The sequence below is a fragment of the Armigeres subalbatus genome, chromosome 2, assembly GCF_024139115.2.
Source record: "Armigeres subalbatus isolate Guangzhou_Male chromosome 2, GZ_Asu_2, whole genome shotgun sequence".
In the NCBI taxonomy this organism is placed as follows: Eukaryota; Metazoa; Arthropoda; class Insecta; order Diptera; family Culicidae; genus Armigeres; species Armigeres subalbatus.
In genome coordinates this window covers 249697882-249714239 of record NC_085140.1, presented here as the reverse complement: position 1 = coordinate 249714239, position 16358 = coordinate 249697882, and the positions used below count along the sequence as shown (strand labels likewise).

Below are 16358 nucleotides of genomic sequence, written 5' to 3'. Positions count from 1 at the left end.
AACACGCAAGAGATGACCCAAGTGCATTTAACTAAAACACATGGAAACATCAAAGTAATTTATCGTTTATTTATCGAATCTTTCCTTAGCTTTAAATTATTTAGCTCAAAATTGGATCTGTGGCATAAACTCGAATAAACATAAAACTTATAATTTGTGTCGTAACAATGTTTAGATCAATTGCTACTGCTCAATAAATAATATTGCTTTTTATAGTAATTGAGCACAATTTGTTTGTTTATAAATTAACTGCCAATTCATACCCTGAAGGATGCCTTTCCAAATTCCAACAGCCACATGCTACACGCAGATGAACGGCGTAACAGCCAAAATTTATTCCTTCTGATTCTTTGTCCACACATATAGCTATATATGTAGACAAAGAATCAGAAGGAATAAATTTTGGCTGTTACGCCCTTTTAAAATGTTGGTATAGAAGTTATCTCTTATTCTCTCTATTTACTTACATTCGCCATGCGCTGAAGGTTGTCTCTCCGCGGGTGGCATACTAAACACGGAGACAGCTATCTCTTATTCTCTCATTTCGTTTGACAGAATATACTCGATTGAGCTAGTACAGCACAGCACTCGAAATCTTATACTGCGACTGAATGAAGTCGAACGAAGTACATAATGCCGCAATTTTTTTTCGAAACGTATGCAAAAACGTACGAAAATTGGATTAGATTCGAGATGCGCAATGCTACCCCTGGGTCGATAAAGGTCCTGAAAATGGAATAAATGTCGCTTCTTTCGGTGAAAAAAGTTGAAAAGCAAAAAAAAAAGCAAGAATGATTTTTATTCGGGGTTCGGTAACGGAAGGTTTAAGAAAGTGTTTACCAAAGACATTTTCATATTCCAAATCTCCAAATCCAAAATCCCAGAAAGTGACATGTCAACTAGGTGGCTTATGTATGTAGTTTTTTGCAAATCGGAGGTTGAAAAGAAACATGTGTGCTGAAAGTTTGTAATCCTAAGGTGCCCGCCAGAGTAAACGCGACGTGCGATGCGACGCGACGCGCCCCACGTAAAAGAATAACAATTATTATCAATGAACTCAAAAAACAAGGAATTGAAATTAGTCTTCTAAAAATAAGTACAAACATACATCATAAATATCGTTCTCAAATGAACCGTGACAGACAACCATAACCCGCGAATAATGGTCGTGGATATTATCGACCAAAACTTGCTTTGCTGCTCTCCCTCAGTTGCTAGGTCAAAAGATTGAAAACCGTTTTCCAGCGTTGACCTTCGTCAACATCCTTTTGCGATGCTTTCAGCTTTCAGTATTGTCTGCATGTATTATTTATGTCACTTTTCTCGAGCTCTTGAAAACCGAACCACTCCAGCTGGGAAGCTAACCGTTTCCGTCTGAAAGCTTTAGTTAAACCGTGTGGATGAGGAGAACAAACAAATCATAAATGATTTAGTTGTCGCTCTACTGTTACTAGGTATATACCCTTTCAAGAAGCCAATAAAGTGTTAATTTATGGGCAAACTGATTGCTTATGGCACATCAGTTAAGGGTGCAGTTATATCCTTCTCGAACACCTCCAGAAATTATTTCAAATTTGTTTTTTTTTTTGCAATGCAACAATTATCATTTTCTTTTATTTTTTTTCAGGTGAGTTCATGATTGTCTATATAAATTGAACAAATGAGTGCCCTAAAGTAAGTTGGTAACTTGTTCCCCATTCAGCGAAAATTGATTCTGTTCACAAAATAATAGGTTGTCTGCCTAATCAAGAATACGAAATACATACAACAATTCACATGAGGATCTTGGCATCGCTGCGGTATATAGTGATACTCATGTTTCTTTCGAAATCCGTATGCAGATTGCTATTAGAAACTAAAATTTTGTGTTTTTTGTTGGGGAATTAGAACTACTGCGTCCATAAAACTATTGTAGTAAATGAACAATGTGTTATGCTTGATTCCAATCCAAGCCAAAGAGATAACAGCGTGAGGTTCACTTTTTTGGTTTCGAACACGCCTAATGTCAACGTATCTGGGTAGTGCTTGTTTATGTACCTTGTATAGTACTTGACGACTGTCCCACAACTCTACGAAACCCCCTTAATGCCATTGGATATTGAGGTGAAATTATATTGGGTCAAGGTGTTCCTGAATGGCAATGTGACTATCGTAATTCACCGCATTAAGCGTTAATATCTACACAATAAAAAAAATCTGATTATTATTAGAGACCCAAACGGACTTATTGAATGATACATATAAACGAACGTTTTTTATACTGTCTCACATTAAAGTGAATGCCATCAAACAATCTATGTTCAGTTATTATCTGCCTTTTGATAAGGACAGTTGAAGTATAGCGTTTCTGTGAAGATGGAAATAAGCTGGAGTAATACTATTTCGTTATTTACGACTTAATTCTGAATTATGGACTTAATTCAGGTTTACCACATACATTTTTAATGTAGCTTAATTTGTCAATGTTAATTTTCACAACAAGTTTGGCGAAAATTATACCCACGTCATATTGTAACTATGTTAGGTCTTAAAGTTGTGACTAAATATTTGAAATAACGCACCACCATAATTGTTTTTAAAGTCTATTGTTTCTAAGCTCCATCATGATCAATGGCTGGTGCCGTCGTGCGTTTTTCATATATACGGTTAACGTCGTTCCGGATCCTTGCCTTGATATAAGTGTGGCATCCCTCCGCCGCAGGAGAAGAATGGAAAACAAACAAAAATATACTGAAGTATTTTCCGGTCATGTACAAGCTCAACATTTATAATTTCAAACCCGAACGTTTCTGAGCATGGGAGGAGAAAAGAATTCTTGAACAGGAATATTACTCTCTTCCGTGTGAAGCGCTCACGTGCCGTGGTTTCTTGAAAGATGGTTGTCTATTCTAACAGAATTCCGTTGAACAACAAACAAAGAAAAATTGTGGGTGTTGTATAAATATTATTTCGGCGGTCCTGTATAAGCACATTCGTGAAGTTTTTTTTTTCTATTGAGTGTTGATTTCATTGTATTCTAGGGAATGGTGATTGAATCAAATGTGATACAATATAAAAATGAAACTTATGAAAAAATAGCATCGAACGAATTACGAAAGATTTTTTCTTGATTGAATATATCGGTGTGTTTGTTGTTATTAACGTTCAAAGCCAATTAAATTTGTTGTTCAAATCTTGTTGAGCAATCTGCAATTATGTTTTCCTGTTGTCGCTGTGTAAATCCCAAATCGCCAAAGTATAAGAAAAAGGGCGTAGAAGCCGACGACTCCAGCGGTGAGTGTAACAAAGATCCTTGCCATGGCGATAACCTATCAAGTGAAGAAGAAATCAAAGTGGAAATAATTGAAACCGAGGAAAAACCAGTGGAGGGGGAACCACACATAGGAACTCTACCATGTGATGTGGTGGAACCATCCGTTACGCTTGGGACACATTCTTCGCCTGGGAAAATAAATTCGGTGGAGCTGCAAAACCAAGACCCATCCAACGACACCAGCCCCAAGTCATCTCCGAATAAGGATTCAACATCTAGTGAAAGCAACCAGCAACCTGTTGTGCAGGAACCTACCGAATCGGAATGTACGAGTAACAACGGTTCTACTGCACAAATAATACCCACTACAGTGGCCGAGGTGGAAGATGCTCGTGAAACCACCGACAACGAAAGTGGCTCCGGACAGCTGAAATGTGAGGGGAATGATGTAATAGTGGAACAGCCGAAGGCAAACCCCGCGAAAAATGATCCTGCCACGGAGGAAAAATCAGACCACAATGCAAATGGTAAGGCAAGCATGCGAGCGCTGAGATGCCCGCAAGAGATATAACTCATATTTTACGACATTATCTTTCCATACAATGCTGCTTACTTGTGCTCAAATGCGAAAGGTATCCCACCCAATAATGTTTGTCTGCTCAAATGAAGCTTTTCTGCTGTGCTTTGCGCTACCAGCAGCTGTTTGCTTTTTGTATCCAGAATGTAACAAACAAAGAGCAGTAATGAGGAAATTGAGTCAATTGCTTTATTAGTAGGAATAACACGCTTGTAATAAATTAATCAGATGTTGCTAGTGACCCTCATAACATAGGGAATCTTGTTAAAAATATATTTTCTGTCAACACTCGCATATCTTTCTCATCTAGGTATTCGTCACTTTTGAGTGAACCGCATGAATAGTATGAATTTTTATCATACTTCTTAATACATGATACATTATGCCCAGGGACCAGTGTTAAAAAATACCATTTCGACTCATTAACTTAGCCAACAATTTTTTTTTATTTTTGGAAATTCGGTATTTCAACCTAGAAACGCTTCAATGATCTTATACCATTGTCTAACATGACATGGTTCTAAATCTGAAATCGGCGGCGTGAGAGCCACATTTATATCAAATGACATTAATTACCTGACAATCCGTGACATTTTTTTTTGTAATTTTGCTGATGTGTGCAACACATTGAATTTTTGGAACAATAATCTGTTAGACAAAGATATATGATCCTTCCATTTTACGTTCATCAATACTAAAATACAATATTCGATTTTTTTAACAGTACTATGTTTGCTTGATTTCCTGTCTACATGGGACTGTTATGCATTTATGGGCAGTAAAGCTAATCATCATGACCGATTTCTTCTCCGGAACACAAAACTTGCTGGCTGGAAAGGACTGTAGTCCCGAAAGCTCCCAGAAGTCCTTTTGACGTAAGTTTCATAATCTATGATGAGACAATGAGGCTTCGTCAGCATCTGGGTTTTCAGATTTTGGACCTATGATTTTCCCACCGTATATTGCTGTTCGTCACGATTCGGATCCTTCTGCACTCTGTACGTATGCAGTCCCTCCCGGACACCGGTCCTTGGCTCCCTGAACGAAGGATTTCAACTGTTTAGCCACATCCCTGACCGACGCATTGGATTTCCGCTTCAACGCTTCCACGAAAAGCTTGTGATTCAGATCACTAATAAAGCATCCATTCTGGCCGCATTTCTCCTTCCGTTCGGTCCTCAGAGTTTTGTATTAACGTTTAATCACACGACTCACCGTTGACTGCACTATTCCGAATTGTGTTCATATGTCTCATAAGGGAGAGTTGAGAATTTTCCAGGTGCTTGCCCAAATTCGCGACGTTGCTTTTCGGCTTTTCGGGTGACGCTGTTTTTTTTTCTTATTGCTGTTCCAGAGAAAACTTTCCTCTTTCCGGTTGAATATTCAAACTCATGTCAGCTGTCAACAGCAATAAAAATACAGTGTAAACAATACACTCTAAACTATAGATAGTGGAATCTATAGATGAGCGAAAGCATGGCTGAGTCGATTTTTTTGCCCGTGCACACGCGCATATGACGTCACAGCCCTTAACGTTTCCATTGAAATCGTGACGTCATGCTCGTTTGGAGACACGTTTGACAGTTCGTTTGGAGACAATGGATTTATCTTCGCTCATCTATATATTCCACTATCTATACTCTAAACTATTTCTTCCCAAACATTAGCAGCTCCGATAACTGAAACTAAATAGTGCTGTCCAATGAGAGCTTGAAGTAGCTCGAAGTTTCTCCCTGTCCTGCTCATCCCCATTTGTTGATAAAAAAGAACGAGCATGACGGGAACAACTTCGAGCTGTTCATTGGACAGCACTAATTATAGCAACCAGTTGCCAAATTACTTTGATTGGTATTGATGAGACTATCAGTTGGTCGGGGTTCAGCCAAACTGCACCAAGCGGTTTTTGAGTTAGTTTTAATATTTTGTTCGCACAAGGAAAACGGGAATCATTTCATATCTATTCATACGTATATTTGATGTATGATATCCTCAGTTATGTGGTTAGGGGATATTCGATACGATTTGTGATCAATTAAATCCACTAAACGAAAGCTTGGGCAGAAAAATAGGCAGTTTTTTGTAGGCGCTTGGTGTGTTTTGGCAGAAGCCCGACCAGTTGTGGTTCATATTACTGTAAACGAGGGGGTTTCCAAATAGAGCCTTTTTTCGGGCACTGACTTATGCGCCAACCTTGCGATTAACAAGGATGTCAGCACTGTTTTTACTAGTTTTTACTGAGAGTAATAGGTTGAACTTTCATGATTTTATTGGAGCTTTTCGTACCCATACAACGAATTCCTCCCTAACCTATCTACCTATGGGTGTGACTGTGGCTTATACTAAGGTACCTAATGACGTTGCGGCCGTTGTTGATCCTTTGACGATGCTGGTCTCCTAGTGCGAGCGGATTTAGCACCACTCGATCTGCAGATTCATACAAAATAGCTCCGCTGAGCGCGTTCGATATCGGTGCACCTGCACCTCGAGACGTTGTGTCTCAATCCGACAAACTGATGTGATCGTAGTGGAAGATCTTCTCGCTTCGCTTGAGCCCTGATACGGAAGACGATGAAAGTAGGGTCTGAACCGTTCGTTGCGACCACGACGCGTCGCTTTCGTGTAGTGGGGGTTACCGTAGGGGTCGAAAAGCACCACCGTGTCCGAAGATATCGGATTCCCACGACCTAGTGAGGTTTTTCGTAACGGTCACAGGTTTTCGCTCGCTGGTGGGCTCTGCGGTTCTGGTTGAAACGAAATTCTTCGCCCCGCGGCAAGAAACGAGAAGTGCAAATTCCAGATGTCGATTCGGTTGATTGGGACGCACGTGTCCGGCAGAGGAGATTGTGATCCCTGGGGATAGAGATCCAAGCAAAGAAAGCCACGTGGTGTGGCTGTTGCACACCAAGATTAACGCACACCCAAACCACATGCCACATTAAAATAGCTACCTTTCTTGTTACTCCTTTGTTCACAAATAAATTCTTCCGGTAATCGTGTAGAGCACATTTGATGAGGAATCTACATAACAACTCCTATTAGTTATCTATCAAAATTCACTTTTTATAATTTACCTGACTGATATCACAAAACTATTCGTTTGGTCAGATTTGTTATTAAAATAAAACTCTTTGGTTTTATTACACCAACTGGGGAGAACTTAACCTTCAATGACAACTGTCTTTTGTAGCGTGGTTTTCTATAAACACTTTCCGATAGCTAAGAACACAACTGATCGCTAGAAGTGGACGAGTGATTAAAAAGAGGAGACTGAAATGGTCCATTTGACCAAGATAATTTAGTAATATTCGTGAGATCGTTGGTGGAAGTTAATCACTTTCTTACTTCTACCATAGGCTGTCCTTATTCCTCCAACAAGCTCTCAAACCCTCGTCTGATTGTCTGTCTCGTTTTTAATTTTTAGTTCTTTCTCCACATATTCGTCGCGGTCCTCAATATATTGGTCCCAAGCTCGAGTTTTGTGATCTGAGGTAGTATTTTCTAATAATTTTACAACGCCTGTATGACTGGAGTAACCTGTGCATTGTGCCTCAACGTAGCCAATTCATCCGGATAATAGTCTGATTGGGCTGTTCGCCACAGGCTCTTCTCTGCGCTTTGCAAATCCTCGCTTCTGAGACTCCCACTTTCTTTGTACGATGCTTGCTTGCTACGTTGCAGCAGTTTCTTGTAGATTTTGTAGACATATGCTATGCTCCGCAGCATCCGCTCGTATTTCGAAAATCGCGACGTATCAATAAGCGGCACAGCCAGGAAATGACTACAAACGTACGCAGGTCGGAGTTCTTCTTCGTTTCCATCGATGTCCTCAAACTTGTCCTTCGGCCAATCATTCTCCGTACCATACAGGAAAGCTGGACCACGTATCCATCTGCTATCGGGCTTGCAGTTCCGACCTTTCCCCCATTTCGTTGCTTCATCGGCGACGTTTACCTTTGTTCCCAACCATCGCCATTCATCTATTTTTGAAAGGCTCAAGATCTCATTGACTCTGAAGGCGACGTACTGCCTATATCGACGGGTATCCGATTTGATCCACGACAGGACAGTAGTTGAATCGCTCCAAAAGTACGCGTGTTTGATCTGAATAGAATGACCATCCACTATCGTCTTACGCAGCCGCGCGCCAAGTACGGCCGCTTGTAACTCCAGTCGTGGTACGGAAACAAGCTGTAGTGGAGCTACCTTTGTTTTGGAGGCGACTAAAGCACATCGTATCTGCCCTCGATCTCGAACTCGAAAGTAAGCGGCGGCGGAGTATGCTTGTGCACTTCCATCCACAAATATGTGGAGCTCCAGGGTTTCGAAGCAGGCAGGGTCATACCCCGGAAAGTAGCTCCGAGGAATTCTGACGTTGTCTATCTGCTTCAAAATTAATAGCCATTGTTTCCAACGAGTGAATAAGTCTGCTGAGACCTGCTCGTCCCAGTCCACCTTTGCTCTCCAAACATCCTGAAGGAGTATTTTCCCTTGGATGACTAATGAACCAACAAGCCCTAGGGGATCATAAATTTTCATAACGAAGCTCAGCATCATCCTTTTTGTTGGAGCTTTCGCACTCTCCGCCATGAGACTACCTTGGATATCGATTGTGAAACAGAACAGATCTTCATTCGGCAGCCAAGATATTCCAAGGACCCGTTCAAAACCGCTCTGGTTGTTCATCGATAGGTTCTTTATAGTGGCGGGACATACTTCTCCAATCGCTTCCAGAACTGTGGAGCTGTTCGATACCCAATTACGTATGCGAAAACCGGCTTGCTAATGAACTTCAGTAACTCAAACGCTAAGTCAACGGCTTCTACGGCGGTGTAGACGCTAACAAGATAATCGTCTACAAAACGTGTATTCTTGATAGCCGCCGCCGCTTTCGGATAGTATTGCTCATTCTCCGTTGCGTTAAGATTTTTGACGTATTGGGACTGCGCAGGTGAACACGTTACGCCAAAAATGGCAACGTCAGAAGCCATCGTAATCATAGGTTCACTCGGAGAGTTACTATAGACGAACAGCAATGCGCTCCGGTCCTCTTTTCTGATCCCGACTTGTAGGAACATTTCCTGAATATCACCGGAAAAGGCAACTTCTCGCTCACGGAACTTGAATGTAACAGCCAGCTGAGGAGTTAACAGATCGGGACCTTTGAGGAGCTTTGAATTTAGCGATACGCCGTCCACTTTGGCTGCCGCATCCCATATAACTCGTACCTTACCAGGTTTATTGGGATTCAACACTACGCCCAATGGTAGGTACCAGATTCGTCGCCGATCAAACTCAACCATTTCCTCCTGCGTCACTACGTGGATGTAACCTTTCGATTCGTAGTCAGCCACTTGTTGCCTCACGCTTTCGTAGAGCTGTGGATCCTTTTCTAGGCGTCTCTCAAGGCACCGCCATCGTCGTTCAGCCATCGATCTGCTCTCCGGAAACTCAATGGAATCATGTTTCCAAATAAGCCCGGTTTCATATCTTCCATCTTTCGTTCGAACTGTCGTTTCTTCAAGAATGCGGCGTGCTCGTTGAACCTCAATTCCTTCCAAGTATGGAGCCGCGGCAACTCCAAGGCTCTCCACTGAGAAAAACTCACGTACGTAGGCATCGAGGTCGTTTTATGACGTTTCCGCACAGATGTGCATTTGACGATGCTGGAAGTTTACCCCACCCTATTATGCGACCACACACGACCCAGCCGATGCGAGTTGTCACCGCAATCGGTTCCTGCTCTTTTCCTTCACGTAGCTTCGTTGTTGTTAGCAGGTGAGAGTTACTCATTCCTATCAGCAACCCAGGAATAGCTCGCTGGAAGCTCATAGCTGGTAAACGCCGCAAATGTTTAAACTGCTCTGCCAGTTGTTCAACGTCCAACGATTGTTCTGGAAGCCCTAAGTTTTCGACGGTGTACACTTCGGTCAGGTTGAAGCGTTTGGCGTTTCCAGGCTCCGAGATATTCAGCGTCTCCAGTTCTGTTGTGTCAATTGTCTTATTTATCCCATTTGTCCAATGGATGCATAGCGAATGAGGTCTTCTGCCAACTCCTAGTTCATCCGCAATCGCCTGTTCTACGAGTGTAACCGATGAACCATCATCCAAGAATGCGTACGTATTAACTGCTCCATTTTTCCCGTAAAGTGTCACAGGCAAGACTTTGAACAATATCGACGAAACGGGTTGACGGTGGATGGTAACAGTAGCATCGGTAGTCCTCGCATGCTGCTTCTTTGCCGGTTCGTAGTGGAGCAGACGATGATGCCGCTTCTGGCAGTCGCTGATCCCACAAATCTCACCTTCACATGGCCATCGAGTGTGATTCACGAGACAACGACGGCACAACTTATTGTCCTTGACAAAATTCCACCGGTCGTCGATGGACAGTTTCTTGAACGCAGCAGTGTGGTTGCCGCAGTGTGGTCGCCCGATCTGCGCATTGCACATTGTATAATCGCATCCCCACCATTCCCCTTGGCATTGCTCGCTGGATAGGTTGTCGACTTTGAATCCTTTCTATCGTGCATCGCATGGGCATTCACAAACAATTTCTCCTTCGTCCTGGGTGTTTCGTCTTTCGTAGGCTTCGCTGCAATGGCAAAGTTAGTGACGCCACTGGTGGCGGCTATGACTTTTCGCATATAGTCGCTAAATGATTTTAAGTCCACCACTGGTAGATTTTACTGGTGTAACGCCCAGCTGAATTTGATGCTAGCTGGTAACTTGTCCACTAGCTCCTGAAGAAGGATAGGGTTGGAGAGCTGGCTTTCCATTCGTACGGCTTCCAGGTGGCCGCACAAGTTTTGTACAGCCAAGCCAAATTGGATCAGGGTTTCCAATCTGTCCGCCTTTGGAGCCGGCGTATCACGAACTTTAGCCACCAGCAGGTGGACAATCTGCTCTGGTCTTTCATACAAGTTCTGAAGTGTGGACAGAATCTGCGGCACCGTGGAGGGATGTAAGAGAAAACTGCTGACGGCTTCTTTCGCTATCCCTTTCAACGATCTTTGCAAACGAAGTAGATTTTCTGATGAAGAGTAGCCACACGCCTCGGTAGAATGGTTATAGCTACTGATGAAAAGCAGTACTCCGTGGGATCGCCGCCAAATATGGGAAGCTCTTTTGAGATTACTTGCCTTGCGGCCAAGTGCTGAGGCGTAGGGCCTAGTGTCAACGGTTGACGCTGGATTGGTTTAGAATAGTTCCAACCAACGGGAGCATTTGGTTTGAGATCACTGTTTATAAACGATTCTACTACAGGAGGTCCTATCTTTGGAGGTACGATAGGTATTTGGGGTGTTTCTACTCTCCTAAATGGACTATCGACACTTGGACATGGTGTCAGTCTATCAAAATCTTCTTGGTGTGCATTCATCTCGACTTGTTCTACTATAGATCCACTTACCAGACCGGCTAAATGGGGGCTACTCACGGGTAAACCTGGGTACCTTGGTGCTTCTATGCCACGCTGATATGCTGCTGGATGTTGTCCGCTCTGCAGGCACAATGACGTTGCTCCTTGGACAGAAATTTCTGCTTTTCCTCTACGCGCATCGCTTGTTCCTGCGCGCATCGGTGCTCGAGTAGCTTCAGTCTGTTGACCAGGTCCATTTCGCGTTCCCTTCTCATATCGCTCTCTTTTTGTTGCTGTTTCTCGACGTCCATTCGCTTTCTCAGAGTAGCTTCGATTTCCAACACCCGTTGTATATCCTGCTCGCGCTGTTCTTCTGCACGTTTCAAGAGAGATAGCAGCTCCTGTTCGCGTTGGTCCCGACGCTGTAGCTCTTCTGAGTGTTGTTGCTCACTGAAATGCTTCCTCCGCACCTCGTTCGTTTCGCGTTGCCACAGCGCGTAAGGGCGAGAACTTCCTATCAGTTTAGGAACGAGCTTTGGGAGCGCACCTGTATTCAAAGGCTTTGAAATCAGGGCGATCTCGGAACTGGTAGGAATAGCTTCGTCAAGAAATTTGACAAATGGTTGGATGTCCACCAATGGTAGCTTCGGTAGACTAGCTTGCGTTGTCGCGGGTTGCTGCTGTTGACCGGCCTGTCGATGTACCTCAACATCGATCCCCGGACTTTCCTCGATGGAAACGCTATCGATAGTGCGGGAAGCTGAGGTAACATCTCTATTGACGCCAGGTAGCGCTTGCGTACAGACAACGTCGTTGACTTGGCTGATGTTCATTGGAGTTGACGATCCATCGGGAACTGACGGTTTTACTGGTGGATCTTCTAGGTTTGTCCCATTAGCGATCGAATCTGCGGTCAGCTGATACTTGAACCAGGCTTCCACTTTATTTCGACTGCTTGCATGACTGCTGCGACTGCTTAGAGTGCTCCCAGCATCTTCGTCCTGCTGGCGAAGCAACTCATGCTTCCGGGCCAAGTACTCCTTTTCTCGAGCAAGCTTCTCTTTCATCGCCTTTTCAACAAGCATTTTCTCCTGCTGAAGCCTTTCCAATTCCACATTTTCCCGTAGGTGTCGTTCGTCCTCCAGCAATTGGAGATCCCGAGCGATTTGTGCTCTCCGTGAGCTTGAAATGCTAATTCGCCCGGTCGTGGAACTAGCGGCGGGTGGTGGCACTTTCGGTGAACATTTTGCACAGGTAAATTCGTTCGAACGCACTGTAGCTGCATCCACTTTCGCGCACGAGAAATGGTACCAGTGCTTGCAATGTCCGCACTGTACCATGTACAACTCCGCGTTGTTGGGCCGCTTACATTCTACACATTCGTAGTCATCACCGTGCTCGATGTCATTCAGCGAGGGCTCAAATGGTTGTTCACTGTTGTTGTGCACTTGTTCACCGCCACAGGGAGGTTGAGAACTACTGTTTCCATCACCTTGGGTGGCTCGAGTTTGCGATCGGGTCTGACGTGTGATTGCTTTCTGCATATTGATGCCACAATTCTTTGAGGATGTTCCGGTTGAAACTTTTCGGAGTTCCTTGAAGCCACTTCACCAATGTTCCCGGTGTTGAAAGCTCAAAGCTGTAAAGTTTATTGATAACATAATTGCATGATAGAATAACAAATTAATTTACTCACAATTGGTCTCGTACTAGGTACTATTAATCAATTTAAGGAACAAATTTAGAAACAAATTATAGCTGTTTAAGTTTTATTCTGTAAATAGTGTTTTCAATTAGTAATTAAGAATATATTTTTAGGATTTCTAATTCACTTTGCAATGCTGCTTCCACGTCACTAGCAAAACAATGACATACAAATTTCTATTTCTATGTGTTATCTCAATCTCGCTGACAACCAGTTGACCGTTGCGCTTGGTCACTCATACATTCAAGTTCATTCGGTTGCCCGAGTGAAAGTGAATATCTTGCTATAAAAAGCTTGGGGGTTTAAAATTAAAATAAATTCATTTAACAGCAATGGCTTGATTTTTTGACTGTTACATTACGTCTACTTTGATTGTTTCGCATTCGAAGCAGTGCTGAGATTTTAATTTTAATTGAGAGAAGTCATGTAATATTTACACAAAGCTCCCTCTCACTCTCTTCTTTTTCTTCTTATTGGGATTACATCCCCCACTGGAACATTGCCGCCTCGCAGCTCATTCAGCACCTCTACAGTTATTAACTGCGAGGTTTCTAAGCCAAGGTACCATTTTTGCCGTCGTATATCATGAGGCTAACAAGATGATATTTTTATACCCAGGCAAATCATGACAATTTCCAATCCGGAAATTTCCTAGACCGGCACCGGGAATCGAACCCAGTCACCATCAGCGCCAGGGAATCAATATTCGAGCAACGCCTATCAATATACCCTTTGTCGTCAACAAAGTTTGTTACTGACAAACGCATTTCGCAACATCCATTTATCAGAACCCAAACACAATATGACAAGAATCATTTGCCTTGCATGCTCTGATATTTCCGAGAATACGATGATACGATGCTAATTATGTAATCATAGTTAGCTTCTCAAATATTTCCATAAAAGCAGAAACTATGATAGTATAAAATCAAAATTTGCTGTAGAAATAATGCAAAATAACGGGATTAAAAGTTAGCAACAAAATTGTCTTCTTTTTTGTTGCCGACAAAAATTTTCGACTCGAATTCTGATTTGTGTGTGTGTTTAACTTCCAATGAAGTAAGCATATTCACAGGTAACACATCAGATTGAAACGTTCCTTTAGCATGATGAGAGCGTATAACGCCATTAACTTTACTGCAGAACGTTTACTCACCAACTTTGTTATGTCTCTCCAGAAAGCATCCACCCACAGCCACAGTTGGTGGAGCCGGAGGTACTTATGTTTTTATTGGAGCATTCATGGTGCGTGAAACCTTTCCGCTGAAATTGCATTATCACAATCTGCTGAACTGTATAAAAATTCAATTCAAGCTCATAAGTCCTTCCTCCAGACTGCACATGTTTGTTTTATATTTTCAGAGCTTTGGTGTACTAAAGAAATATGAGTCTCAATTGGGTGTAAAGATTTAAAGGACTTGTCGTGATTGTGGGTTTTATGTCAGAGTATCGTTTAAGAAAAGGAGCAGTTATGGATTGTCACTATAAGAATCATTTGCAATTTCAAGAATTGGGCTTTTCTTCGGATCCTTTCGCATTTTTTGAGCATTGTACGTAAAAACAGCAAATGAACACAAATCCGATCATCTTCAATGGATTGATCTTTTCTAGATGAATCTGAATCGTCGGACACGGATAATGTTAATTCGGAAAACCTCGAACAAACATCGGAAATTGAAGTTATACTGGGACCTGAAAAACAATCACCGGTAATTCAGCCGGAACTAGACGAAAAGGTTGAAGTTGAACTTGAGGAACCCACGTCAGACAGAATTCAGCGCCTAAAAAGTGACACTAGCAACAGTCAGGCAACGATTGAGGAAACAGTGGATGTACAAAGTTACTTGTCGAAAGAAAACTCACAATCTGAAGAAGCGTCTAGTGATCATGATAAAGACAACAATAGCAACAAAGAGGTGTGTAGTGATGACAATCATGTGCCTGAGAGTGTACCAGAAAAGGTTGTAGCAGATCCCGAAGAACCTATTAGTGAAAAAAGTGATCCAATATCTGCGAACAAAACTCCCAGTAGCTATGTAGTATGTGAACCCGAACCCAACGAAAACTGCCAGGACCCTCCCAGTCGCAAAGAATCGGCCAATAGTGATGATTCGACCCTTCGCACCCAGTTATCGTTTAAGGAAAGTTGTCTATCGCGGCGGTCTTCGTCCAAGTCATCAATCAAGAAGAAGGTGGCATACAACGACAGTACAGAAATAATTCCACCTCCGGAGTATTCCCCAGCTGGCAACAACGACGACGACGAAGTGTTTTCCGACTCGATACCGCCCAGGCTACCGCGGGGCAATATGTGCGCCCCGTATGCCACCAAACGGGGCTCTCTGCCGGGGCTGGTTGCACTTCCGGATTGGTTCGCCGAGGACCGGTTGATGATGTTGGTATAATATTGTATATCACTATCTAAGAATCTATTTTATGGGTGCTATCATGTTTCTGTTTGTAGTTCTTCCTAACTTCTCAGTGCCTATCGTTTGCCTTGTGTAGATCCATCCATCATAAGAAAATTGTGTTTCAACTTTTAGTTTAATTGAGTTTTCCTGCTGTTGGCTGAATTGCTGGAATAATGAAAACAATCTCCAAGGTTAAGTGTAAAATTACTTCATTTACCAAGAAAATTGATATTTCAGCTAAATGTATAAGCTGCGAAATGAATAAGCTTGCCAAAAGGTATAAGTTAGTTGACTAAGTTTGATAATATTTATTTGCAATAATATTGTGCTCCAAAGATGACCTTACTATTTAGGTCGAAATATGCATGTTAAAAGTTACAAACAAGCAATGGAATAGTTTTAATAACTCGTCTTACGGCCAGAGTGCTAAATCTGATATAATTACATTATTTAATAAACGACTATTCAATTGAAATCATACAATCCTATAGTTCAAAATTGCAATCAAAGTTCAGCAATTGTCACACTGCGACCATTTTGTAACTAACATTAGTACACATGGTGTTGGAAAAAAGCTAATCATTAGTGTACAAACGTCATCAATAAAATTTCAACTCAATATGGTAAAGATAATGATGAGATTAAATATGAGTCAAAGGACACCGCATGCTCAAAATTTAAATAGTATTTGGTGATTATTTTCTTCCATGAGTTTGAAATATTTTTACTTTAATAATACAAACCCAGAGTAATTCTTTCTTCTTCTTCTTCTTCTTATTGGCATTACATCCCCACACTGGGACAGAGCCGCCTCGCAGCTTAGTGTTCATTAAGCACTTCCACAATTATTAACTGCGAGGTTTCTAAGCCAAGTTACCATTTTTGCATTTGTATATCATGAGGCTAACACGATGATACTTTTATGCCCAGGGAAGTCGAGACAATTTCCAATCCGAAAACTGCCTAGACCGGCACCGGGATTCGAACCCAGCCACCCTCAGCATGGTCTTGCTTTGTAGCCGCGTGTCTTACCGCACGGCTAAGGAGGGCGGTAA

At 42.3% G+C, this 16358-nt stretch overlaps 2 protein-coding genes across 2 annotated transcripts in view; one reads left to right on the top strand and one right to left on the bottom strand.

Moving 5' to 3' along the window:
• Positions 1-3084: 3084 nt before the first annotated feature.
• LOC134212054 (adenylyl cyclase-associated protein 1) overlaps positions 3085-16358 on the top strand; it is a 61032-nt gene continuing 47758 nt past the window's right edge. Inside the window, exons 1-2 of the mRNA XM_062689558.1 lie at positions 3085-3780; positions 14504-15287. Coding sequence (XP_062545542.1) covers positions 3195-3780; positions 14504-15287 — 1370 coding nt within the window. The 5' untranslated portion in view covers positions 3085-3194. The remainder of the gene's footprint in view (positions 3781-14503; positions 15288-16358) is intronic.
• Positions 11292-12995, bottom strand: LOC134215911 (uncharacterized). Its single transcript, XM_062694993.1, has 2 exons — positions 12884-12995; positions 11292-12826 (listed from the first exon to the last, which is right to left on the bottom strand). Exon 2 carries the CDS (start codon positions 12729-12731, stop codon positions 11292-11294), a length of 1440 nt encoding a protein of 479 aa, XP_062550977.1. The 5' UTR covers positions 12732-12826; positions 12884-12995.

Bases quoted from the DNA above. Each gene is read 5' to 3' on its own strand.
- LOC134215911 (XM_062694993.1), bottom strand. From the start codon at position 12,731: ATGCAGAAAGCAATCACACGTCAGACCCGATCGCAAACTCGAGCCACC.